Below are 12672 nucleotides of genomic sequence, written 5' to 3'. Positions count from 1 at the left end.
AACAGGATGAAACATGTTTGGATCAATAGGAGCTTCATACAAAGGGAAATTGAAGAAGGAGGAATTAAATTGACCTACATTCCTACAGAAACTCAAGAAGCAGATATCCTTACGAAGGCAATGTCAAGACCAGAGTTTGAGACGCTGATTAGCAAGCTGGAAATGAGAGATATCTATTCACTAGCTTGAGGGGGGGTGTTGGAAATCCGAGATAATGAGATAACAAGCTATCTTATGATAAAGATAGCTTATGGAAGAGACATGGCCACATGGAGCTAGCTGAAGATAAGGATAAGGAAGATTGAAGAAGAGCTCTTAGATAATAGGAGAAATTATAGGAGCTGATATTATAAGAGATAATATGCAACAAATAATAAAGATAATGTACTCTAGTTAACCTATCTTTAGGTAGTTGTATATCTTTAACATAATTAAGTTTAGTTAGGATTCTATCTCTTGTAAAATAGGGTTAGCAACATACAATAAATCTGTATAAATAGGTTGTCTAGCATGAATACAATTTAATGAGTTTGGTTGTTTTTTCCAACTCGGTTCTTCTAGAAGCTATAGTCCAGGGTTGATTAGGGTTTGTTCAGAGAGGAATTGAGAGAGTTAGATCTGAAGAAATGAAGGGAGATTAAGGAAGAACGAGGATCTGATAGAGAAATCCAAGAACAGAGGGAATTAGGGGAAGATTAAATAGAAATGGGGAAGAATTTAGATAGAAATAAGGGAGACTAGTAGAGAGAAACGAGAGGGAGATTGGGAGAGAATTCTAGAAAGAGAAATGAGATCTTTGTTTATCAATTCAAGCATAATCCCCTCCTCTTACAGTAAACCTTTTTATAGGCAAATTTGACTGCTAACTAAATCATAACAGCACCCATGTGCTGTTAACAAATTGCAAATATCTCACAACAAACTATTATAAGCCTATTACAATATTGCCCTTCTATTGCTCCAAAGGTTATGACACTTCCCTAATGATAGGTCCTGAAAAACACAATGAGATTTGAAAAATGTTACCAAACAACCCCTCTCTTTGGTTAATTTACTTACTGATAGCAGGTTACATTTCAAATCAAGTACATATAGTACTGATTTTAAGGTTAAGCCTTCCTTAAGCTAAGGAAGTTGTATCATCGACCATAAAAATGGTAAGGAAGTTGTATCATAGAGTTCATAATTAGACAAAATCTGAAGAGAACTTGTCATGTGATCTGATGTTCCCGTGTCTATGATCCAATAGCTTGTAGAAAACTTTTGAGAGAGTAGAGAGTATTTTGTATTACCTTGTTTTGCCAAGGATACCATCGGATTAGTGTTGTCTACACTCTCGGCCTTATTCACCTTAGTTTGACTTAGTAGTTGTTGCAAAAGCTCCAATCGATCAGCTATTAAGGTGACATTAGTTGGATTTCCTTTTTCAGCTTCTACCATATATGTAGATTGACCTCCCTTCCGTTGATTCCTTGGCTTCCAATTTGCTGATTTTCCATGGATCTTCCAGCAAGTTTCCCTAGTATGATAGGGCTTATTTCAGTGGTCACACCACTGTTTATCCTTTTAGTCCTTCCCTTTAACTGTGGTAGGTAATTTCATACATGAAATATTCAGGGCTGAAGTTTGAGGGTATACCTCATTGTTTGAATGCCCTGATGCAGGAAACATCACTTTCTTCCTACTCTCTTCTCGTCTTACTTCAGCAAAAGCTTCTCTCATAGATGGAAGTCCCAAGTAATCTGCCTCTTACCTCATCGAGATCTGAGTTTAGGCCATGTAAAAAGTCAAATACTCTTTCTTTCTCTACCATCTTATCATATTTTCTTCCATCTTCAGAACACCCCCATCTCATCTCATAAAATAGGTCCATCTACCGCCACAATTCAGTTGAAGTATTGTAGTATTCAATGACTGAATTAGTACCTTACCTTGTGGTTCGAATGATTGACCAAATTTGCGAACATTGGGTTGTGTTTTCAAGGTCTGAGTAGATCTCTTAGACTCCTTTCCAGATTTCACTGGTTATCTTGTAGAATAGATAGGTCTTTCCAATCTTAGGTTCCATGGAATTGACCAACCAGGCCATAACAATGGCATTCTCTGCCTCTCATACACCATAGGCTACTAACTCAGGGCTAGGTTTTGAAATTGCTCCTGCTAGATAGCCTATCTTTCCCTTTCCTCGAACTACTAGTAGAACTAATTGGGACCATTCTCTAAAGTTGGTTCCATTCAGCTTGTGTAGAGTGATCTGGAGAGAATGGCTATCAAGGGTTGTTGGAGCAATTGGAACTTGAGTAGTCTCCATTGGAAGAGAATTAGTGGTGGAAGTCTCACTAGCTAATTGATTTTCAGCCATATCGAGAACTTAGGAGTCCTATATGAAGTACAAAACAAGTAATCGGATGCCACAAAAATGTGGCTCTGATACCATGAAAGAATTAGGTAGAAAAATTATAAAGCATTCCACCGTGAATGATTCATTGATCTAGGATGACTTATATACAAAAAACTCCTAAATATTCTCCTAAAATCTTTCCTATTTTACAGGAATAGATTAGAACACTTTTAGCTATCTATTCACAAATTTTGATTAGCAAGAACTTGGATATTCCAAAGTTGCTTTATCCTTATTCTTTCTTATCTCTTAGTTTGGTTTTTTCTGTGACCTAGATCTTTATTCATTCGGCCATTTGTTCTTCCTTATCTTTATCTTCTTCTGACACTAATTCACAGTGATGTATGGGGTCCTTCTATTGTTCCTAACATCTTAGGGGCATGTTGGTTCATTTCTTTTGTTGATGACTGTACTCGAGTGATCTGGTTGTATTTACTAAAAACTAAATCTGAAGTGGGCATTGTTTTCTCATGTTTTACAACATGATTAAAACACAGTTTGGGATTGAAATAAAAAGGTTCAGGTCTAATAATGCTAAAGATTACTTCAATCAATCCTTATCTGTTTTCTTTCAACAAAAAGGCATAATCCATGAATCTTCCTGCATTCATACTCCTCAGCAAAATAGAGTGGTTTAGAGAAATAATGGCCATCTCTTAGCTGTTACTAGGGCTCTTCTCTTCCACCATAATGTTCCCAAACATTACTGGGGAGAAGCAACCTTAACAGACACATTCCTCATTAATAGGCTACCCTCTCGAAGTCTTGATTCCCAAAGTCCAATTCAACTCCTCACCAAGACCTTCCTTGAATTTCATGCCTCTGGCTGTTTGACACCCAAAGTGTTCAGTTGTATCACTTTTGTTCATGTCCATACTCCTAATAAAGGCAAACTTGATCCTCGTGCCCTCAAGTGTGTATTTATTGGGTATTCTTCCACTCAAAAAGGTTATAAATGCTATCACCCTCCTACCAAGAAATTTTTTATTTCAGCCGGTGTTACCTTTGTTGAGGATACACCTTTGCTCAGACTTATCCTCAAGAGGAGACTATAGTACCAGAGGATAAGGATAGGGATTTGTTCCTTCCTGACCTGCCCTCTTCTTCTCACCCTTCTGTCACCTCAAAGGACTCATCAAGCATGATACTAGGGAAGCCTCAACCACTTACTTCTTGTCCACTGTAGGTTTACTCGAGGAGAAAAGCACTGGTTCCTCCACCTATGCAAGTTACAACATCTAATTCAAGTCTTCTTATTGATTTTTCTCTTCCTATTGACATTTCACCAGGTATTTCTCCTACTAAACCTAAAACATCAATTATGATACCTGATGTTGACCCTAATTCGAGTAAGCATGAGCTACCTCCTAATTGTGGTCTTGATCTTCCTATTGCCCTTAGAAAGGGAACAAGGACCTACTCAAAACATCCCCTACATTTATTCATGACCTATTCCAAACTGTCACCTAGAGCTTTTCTCACTAGCTTGGACACCATTCCTATTCCCAAAACCTTTTTTGAAGCCATAGGTAGTCAAAATTGGAAGAATGCCATGGAGGCAAAGATGGAAACCCTGGAGAAGAATCAAACCTGGGAATTGGTTTGTTTGCCTAAAGGGAAACATCTGGTGGGATGTAAGTGGCTATACACTATAAAGTACAAATCAGATGGGTCCTTAGATAGGTACAAAGCAAGGTTGGTGACTAAAGAATATACACGGATTTATGGGGTAGACTATCTAGGTACTTTTGGTCCAGTTGCAAAACTAAATACGGTAAGGGTGCTATTATCCTTAGCTGCTAATTTAGGCTAGCCACTGCAACAGTTTGACATCAAAAATGCATTTTTGCATGGTGACCTAGAGAAGGAGATTTACATGGAGTTGCCACCTGGTTTTGGGCCACAAACTAAGGAAAAAGTGGTGTGCAGATTAAAGAAGGCTCTTTATGGACTGAAATAGTCGCTAGGAGCCTGGTCTGGCCACTTTACAAAGGTTATGCTTGGTATGGGATACAAACAAAGTCAAGGAGATCATACTTTGTTTGTACATCACTTAGCTACAGGGGGAGTGATAGCATTATTGGTTTATGTGAATGACATTATAGTCATTGGTGATGATATAAAAGGCATGGAAATGGTGAGAGAATGTCTGATCAAAGAGTTTGAAATTAAAGAGTTGGGCAGATTAAAGTATTTCTTGGGAATAGAAGTGACTCATTCTAAGGAGGGGATTTTTATCTCACGACAGAAATACATACTTGATTTGCTCACTAAAACAGGAATGCTGGAAGCAAGGCAGTTGACACCCCAATTGAACCTAATCACCAGTTAGGAGAGGTCCCAGAGGATGGTGTGGTAGACAAAGGATCCTATCAAAGACTAGTAGGGAGGCTCATTTACCTAGCACACACTTGGCCGGACATTGCTTATGCAGTGAGTGTGGTCAGCCAATTCATGCACAATCCAAAGGAAACTCACCTAAAAGTAGTATATAGGATCTTGCACTACTTAAAGGGAACCCCCGGAAAAGGTATTCTATTAAAAACGGGAGAAACCATGTCACCTGAAACATACACAAATGTTGATTATGTAGCATCCATGCTGGATAGAAGGTCTATATCAGGATATTGCACATTCCTAGGGGGTAATCTAGTAACTTGGAGAAGTAAAAAGTAAAAGGTTGTGGCTCGGTCAACTGCTGAAGCAGAGTTCAGGTCAATGGCTCTAGAGATCTGCGAATTATTGTGGCTTAAGATACTATTGGATGACCTTAAGACCAATTGGACAGCCCCTATGAGACTCTACTATAACAATAAATCGGCTATAAGCATCGCCCATAATCCAATTCAACATGATCGAACAAAGCATGTTGAAGTAGATAGGCATTTTACAACAACAACAACATATCCAGCCTTTATCCCACTATGTGGGGAAGTGGATAGGCATTTTATTAAAGAAAAATTGGAAAGTGGCCTAATTTGCACCCCATTTGCATCCTCAAGTGATCAATTGGCAAATGTTTTGACAAAAGGTCTACCTGCAACTGTATGTCAAAGACTACTAAGCAAAATTGGAATGCATGACATTAACTCACAATCTTGAGGGGGAGTGTTGAAAATACATGAGATATATGTTCCATATTCTTGGACATGACATGCTTGCTTGATTGATCTTACTTTCTATGGTTGTGTGATATATCTTCTAGAAGATTATGTTTTTGTTTTTGGTTGTATCCTAAATTGTATAGATTTTCAAATCTAGATTTGGAAGCTTCCTATTGTGATAGACTATCTTGTATATATTTTCATTGAACCCTTCAAGGGGAATAAGATTGAATATTTTTTTCCTGCCATTTTTTACATAAGATCTACAGGTTGCATTGCATTTTGACAAGCGCAATGCTGAAAGATAACATTCAAACAAAAGAACTGGAGAAGAAAGGGAGTTAAACATAAGGGATCTCTTTCAACTTGAGTAAATGCAAGAGTTCAGATATGTAAGTTACCAGTGAGATCCTGCCCCATAACAGCGTGCAGGAATTTTCCTGGAACCCCTGCATTAACATCATCCCTTCTTTCTTTAAGATATAGATTTAGCCGGCTGATGCTTTCGCATGTTTCCACAATTTCTATCTGGGGAGAGTGCCCATTATAGAATGAAGCAGCAGATGGAGGAAGAGGAACTCTGGAAAGATTTGTTGGTCTCTTGTTCATGCTATATGTTCTTTCAATCACTGGCCTTGTCAGAACAGTTAAAATTTGGCATTCTTCAGTTGTTTGACTAGTTGTAGAACTGGACCTTTGTATTAACCCTTTCCCTTCCCCAGAGTCAGTGCTCAAATCTAACAGAAAACTTGGGGATGGAAATGATGCATTTTCGTATATGTTTGTCCATCTCTCAGATAGAGATCGAAGATGGGGTTCTGCAACAATGTCAGCAGGTGAATATTTCTCAGATATATCTGTAACAATAACATCTGATGCTGATCGAGAAATATTTCCAGTGGTAAATTTTTCTTCAAATTCAGGTGAAGTGATCCTGTCCATCACAGCTGCATTGCCTCTTCTCATACCATCAAAGAATTTGTTATCTCGTGCCCGGGCATATGATTTCTGCAAGCCCAAAGAAAATGTATTTAAGATGACAGAAGCAAACTGCTGCTATTTCCTATGAAACAATTTAAATCATTTGTTCCCATTACCATTTGTTATATATAAATACTTATAGTTGCCAATAAGAGAGCAGTTATAATAGTCATATATCTGCACGGTAATGCATCAAGAACTCTATTTATTAACACTATTATTATGATGCAAGTGAACAAGGACAACAAAAATTCAATTCCCAATCATCCAAACTTCTCTAGGATGCTGATGGAATTTTGAAATCATCAATTGCCAATTGTTGGTCGGGTTACAAAGGTTTAACGGTGTTGCAAGAAATTGCCTGCACATAAGCCCAACCTCTGCTTTTATTAAACAAAGTGACTACCTAAGTTAGTTGACCCTCTTTTATCATGGTCAGGCATTGTTACTCTTAACTCTTTTTTGAACAATAAATAACTCACATTGTCAAAAAGGACAAAATAAAAAATAAGATCATATATAAAAAGATTGGAATTATGCCTGTTGAAGATAAGATAAGAAAGTCATGAGTGGTCTAGTATGAAGAAGAGGACCAATAGAAACACGTGTGAGTTGAGTGGATGAAATAGAGGAAATTTGTTATAAAAGGGGAACTGGAAGACCAAAGAAAACTTGGTAGGAAACTCTTAGACATGACATAGGATAAAATGGCCTCATGGAGGATATGGCCATTGATAGAGCTAATTGGAGATGTAGAATTCATGTAGCTAACCCCACTTAGCCATGATGGAACAACTGAGGAATCTTGTACACACTAACCTTCAGCCAAACTTTCCCAACTTTTAACATGAAAAAGACTACTAAAGAACTTTCAAGTAGAGAAACAATGGCAAATGATTTGAAAAATATGTTAAATTTCTATTGAAAGAAAGCTGGGTGATGAATCTGAGCAGATTCAAGATAACCATAGGATGTCTGTATGTGCACAAAATACAAAATAAATCAGAAGACTCCAGCATATAAACAAGTCAACTCAATACTTACAGTAGCTGGCTTACAAGAACCTAAAGATATCAGAGATAACCATTGCTAAATTGAGAAGTCTTTAGTACTAACCCAAAATGAGTTCAGTTCAGGCTAAGGCCTTGAAGATCCAAGTAGTCATCTTGCTACAAAAGCCAGAGGGACCCAAAAAAGTTAAAAACAAAAGTATAACTGGCACCCCCATTTTGGCCCCATCCTCTCAAAAAGTTCAAAGCCTAGTCAGAACAGCAGCTCATTCAAGGATGCAGCCCCAACTGTCATCTAGGTTGGCCCAAACATTGGTCTAGGTGACCGATCACTGTTGTCAGATTCATTCATAACCATTAAAAATAACCAAAATGTTATTTTAGACTCATCCCACTCTAAACGTTAAAAATAACCAAAACTTCCCTTGTTGGCAGCACCATCTTAATCCCGTTATCACATCTAAAAAATGCCCTAATACAACAATAACATATCCAGCCTTTATCCCACTATGTGGGGTCAGCTACATGAATTCTAGACTTCCATGTATTTCTGTCTTTTGTCATATCCTCATTTAGATCCATATATTTCATATCAAATTTTAATGTCTCTCCCAAAGTCTTCTTGGGTCTACCTCTACCTCTTTTTGTGACTAATTGTTCCATTTCATCAACTCTCCTCACAGGAGCGTCTCTTAGTCTCCTTCTCACATGACCAAACCATGTTAGTCTAGTCTCTCTCATCTTCTCCTCGATTGGCACTACTCCTACCTTATTACGAATAACTTCATTTCTAATTTTATCCTTTCTTGTATGTCCGCACATCCATCTTAACATCCTCATCTCCGCTACACTCGTCTTTTGCTCATGCTGGTATTTGACTGCCCAACATTCTGAGTCATACAGCAAGACTGGTCTTATAGCTGTCCTATAAAATTTTCCTTTCAATTTTAATGAGATTTTACCATCACATAACACCCCCGATGCATTTCTCCATTTTAGCCAACCTGCCTTAATTCTATGTGCGACATCCTCGTGGATTTCTCCATCTTTTTGAATCACTGATCCCAAATATCGAAAATGGTCTTTTCTTTGTAAGATTTGGTCTTCTAATTTTATTATAACATCATCCACTCTTGCATTTTTACTAAATCTGCATTCCATATATTATGTTTTCTTTCTACTTAATTTAAATCCCTTAGATTCTAAATTGTTTCTCCACAACTCAAGCTTAGTGTTCACTCCTTCTTTTGTTTCATCCACCAACACTATGTCGTCTGCAAATAGCATACACCGTGGCACATCTGTCTAAATATCTTTAGTGAGTTCATCCATTACTAGGGCAAATAATTATGGACTTAGTGCAGAACCTTGATGCAGTCCTATTGTAGTTGTAAATGGTTCAGTATCCCCTCCGCATGTTCTGACCCTTGTCTCTACACCATGATACATGTCCTTAAGGGCTTGTATATAGGCTATTTTGACTCCTTTCTTCTCTAAAACCCTCCATAATAATTCTCTAGGGACCCTATCATAGGCCTTTTCTAGATCTATAAACATCATATGTAGGTCCTTTTGATGATCTCGATACCTTTCCATTAGACGCCTCAGTAAATATATAGCTTCCATTATTGACCTACCAGGTATGAAACCAAATTGATTTTCTGACACCTTTGTTTCCTTTCTGAGCCTCTGCTCTATTACTCTCTCCCAGAGTTTCATGGTATGACTCATTAACTTAATTCCTCTATAATTTACACAGTTTTGAACATCTCCTTTGTTCTTGTATATAGGAACCAAAGTACTCTTCCTTCACTCATCTGGCATCTTTTTTGATTTAAGGATGGCGTTAAATAGTTGTGTTAGCCAGGAGATGCCCTCTTCTCCCATGCATTTCCATACTTCTATTGATATATTATCTGGCTCCACTGCCTTATGATTTTTCATCTGGTCCCATGCCCTAATGTTTAAATCAAATTTGACCATCATTTAGTATTTTATAAAGTTCTTCCATGCTATAGAATGAATCTCAATCAGATTTAATGTGACCAAGTTACAAGCATTTCAAGATTTTGTGATTTAGTCAACTGAACACACATTAAATTGACAAAGATTTCAAGGAAATCCCCATCAGAAATGTATCAAGACCACACTCCCAAAAAGTGTTATAAAAGGCCTCTTTGGGTTAGTTGTAAAAATCATCACAAGAACAAGTATTTTTATACCATTAATACATGGTTTTGCATGTAAACTCTTCTCTAGTTGAGGACTCCTAGACTGTAAGTATTCGGTAACCTTGAAGTGGTCTCTCAAGGTGGTGATTTGGCCAAATTAGTCATAGTAAAGTTATTAACTTGGCCAAGACTGACATCTGTTGAGACGTCCCACATCAGTTGATATCAGAGCTTTAGCCTTGAAATCTTTATTATTATTGTTTGTTTTGTTTATTTATTTTGTGCAAGCAACTTTATTATTATTTTCTTGTCATTTATTTATTTTGCATATTATTATTTGATCTAAGTTACCCTTCTTTTTGTTACTATAATTGGTCTGGCCCAACAGCCTATATTTTTTTTTCATTCAATCTTTCCGCTATGTTGCTTGTATTTTTATTTATTCCTTTAATGGCCAGCAATGCCACCTATGGTCTTAATACTTGCTCTTAGAATTAGATTGGCTAAATTTTTACAGAAAGGCAAAATTATTTTGTCATCTATTGCATCAGTGCCCAATCAACGTCATGCCCTAGCCATTAATTTGGGAGCAGATTTAACTCTAAAACCAAGTTTTCCATCCACTCTATTTAGCTCTAGAACCAAACTGACATTCTTTAACTAACTTTACCAAGTCCTGCATTCATCTTATTAGGTTATAAAACCAAACCAAATCTCATTTCATTTTTCTTTAAAATTTTATTACCGCCTCCATACGCATGGTTCTATTCTTGTTATAGAATTACAGCTATATTTTCCATTATACACTCTAAAATAAGATGCGTACAAAACTTGGATACTCCTTCCCTACATTCTCACATTATAGGTGCACCACAATTTGATCTCATTGTCGTCAGTTCTAGTCCTCATTCCCCTCATGTCACATCCTCATCATGTCATCCTACTGCATCTGTATAGAATAGTCTGGTTACAATTACACATTTTCATGCATCAGGTGGAGCTAACAAAATCAATTTAATCTTGTTTAGAAAATGAATTGAGATCCTAAAATTAACATCAAAATAGTATGGTATGCCTAACACCTTAGCCACTCTTATAATTAATTTTGATTCTAAATTAATATTGACCAAACTAGAGTCTTGCATGTAAAATGGGCCATCTTATTATATGTTCATGAAATCCAAAACAATCAAAAAAACAAGATTTCAGAACCAAAAGTCAATGTCAATGTCACTTAGCATGCCTGAACTGAACACTAAAATCCAACTCCAAATATTTTATGAAAAATTGGCCCTCTCATAGTCTACCTTTTGGTACCTATTGCAATTAGATTTTGAACTACACAATGAGCTGCAAACAGGAAATGCTGCCTGGTCCATATTTGGGCCCAATACACACACATTCATTTACGCATACAAATATATATGTTTGTAGTCAAGGTAGTGAGGTGAAAAACATTAGAGAAGCAAGAGTCATTGACAAGCAAAGAAGAGAAGCTACCTCAAATGTCCAAGAAGAAGATGAACTAACTGTTCTCTCAAACACATGCAAGTAAATTGATCAAAACCAACCATTGATATCTAACCAACAATGGCTTCATATGCTTGAAGTAATTATTAGTAACGATTTGAAAATCATGCAACGGCATGCCATAAATTTAAATCTGCTTGTGTTTGGGGAAAAACGAAAGGACAGGGAAAGAAAAGTTTCTGTCACACCGAACTTTGGCAACTAACCAGTAATCTTACGCTGTTGGTAGGCCTCCCCTTTCTGGAGACACGGAGGCAATCAAGAAAGTGACAGCACTAAACCAGGTTCAAGAAATCCCAGTCAAGTAAAAATTGACTTTGAATATGAAGCTATGAAGTTTGAATAAGAAAACCACCATTTGATTTGAATCAACGGAGGAGGTGGATTCACGGATTCTGGCTTAAAATCTATGCTGGCAAGCAAGATTAAGAGTAAAAACCAAGCTGTGTTTGTACAATATATTCTTGCATAAAAGGAAACTGAATTTTTAAGCATTTTGGATGCTATTTTTTACTAGAACTGAATTGGTATTGCCTAAAAGAAAATCTCGAATACCTGCAGTTTCATCCAAACAAGTGCTGATAAGTGATACAAAGAAGGGGCAGCCCACAGTTAGTAGAAATTGTCAAAAGTGTCGGGCTGAACACTGTCAAACAAACACGTGATTAAACTTATTTTGCGGTGGGCAATAAATAGAATTCGCAATGGGATTCATATTTCAAAGAGAAGTATGCGAATTGATAGAGAAGTAAGAAAGGAAAATGTAGATTGCTTTTATACCTGTTGGTCACTAGAGCTGGAGGGAGGCCCCCTCATGTGCCTGGTCCTGGTGCTACGAGAAAGCAATCAAGAAAGAAGGAATTAGAGACGACGAAACCCACAAACACAAAGTCGCTTTTGATTTGGCTCTGTTTTTCAATTTCAGGGGAGAAGCAGTAGCGCCATGGGAGGAGGCGGCAGCTTCCAAAAGAGTACAAGCACTCGGTCCGCTTCTTCTTCAATTTCATTGGAGGGCTGCTTCTGCTTGTCCGTCTTGGGGAATCCGCCATTGCTATAGTACAGTAGCGATCGCCCTCTCCCTCATTCGAAACCAACTCTCTTTTTGGCCTCTACTGGATGCAGCTTGTGCTGTATTACAGTCCAAACTGGTAGTGCTGTTTGTCAGCATCGGGAGCCACGCTCGGCCGGCCGCACTACATTCGGGAGGGACAGTGACCTAGACATGGCCAAAATTGAACCGGACCGGCGGTTCAAACCGGAACCGGACCGGCCGGAACCGGACCCGGAACCGGCCGAACCGCAACCGGAACCGGAACCGGAACCGGAACCGGACTGAATCGGCGAAATTCGGTCCGGTTCCGGTTCAAGGTTCCGGGGAACCGGAACCGCCGGTTCTGCGGAACCGGAATCGGAACCGCCGGTTCCGGTTCCGCGGTTCCAGTTCCGCGAAACCGGAACAACCCCCCCTCCCCTCC

General features: G+C 38.1%; 1 protein-coding gene across 5 annotated transcripts in view; it reads right to left on the bottom strand.

The window, feature by feature from the left end:
• LOC127804707 (uncharacterized) overlaps positions 1–12408 on the bottom strand; it is a 93582-nt gene extending 81174 nt beyond the window's left edge. For 2 of the 5 annotated variants that reach the window (XM_052341654.1, XM_052341650.1), the window contains exons 1-2: positions 11978–12408; positions 5907–6513 (exon numbers count right to left, since the gene is read on the bottom strand). In XM_052341654.1, the coding sequence (XP_052197614.1) occupies positions 5907–6513; positions 11978–12013 (643 nt within the window). In that variant the 5' untranslated portion in view covers positions 12014–12408. Of the gene's footprint in view, positions 1–5906; positions 6514–11403; positions 11610–11752; positions 11844–11977 lie in introns of all 5 variants that reach the window. The other 3 variants (XM_052341653.1, XM_052341652.1, XM_052341651.1) reach the window with 3 other exon arrangements.
• Positions 12409–12672: the final 264 nt, after the last annotated feature.

This window comes from Diospyros lotus, chromosome 6 (genome assembly GCF_014633365.1).
Source record: "Diospyros lotus cultivar Yz01 chromosome 6, ASM1463336v1, whole genome shotgun sequence".
Taxonomy (NCBI): Eukaryota; Viridiplantae; Streptophyta; class Magnoliopsida; order Ericales; family Ebenaceae; genus Diospyros; species Diospyros lotus.
The sequence above is the reverse complement of the archived record's forward strand: the minus strand, read 5'-3'. Positions and strand labels throughout refer to the sequence as shown.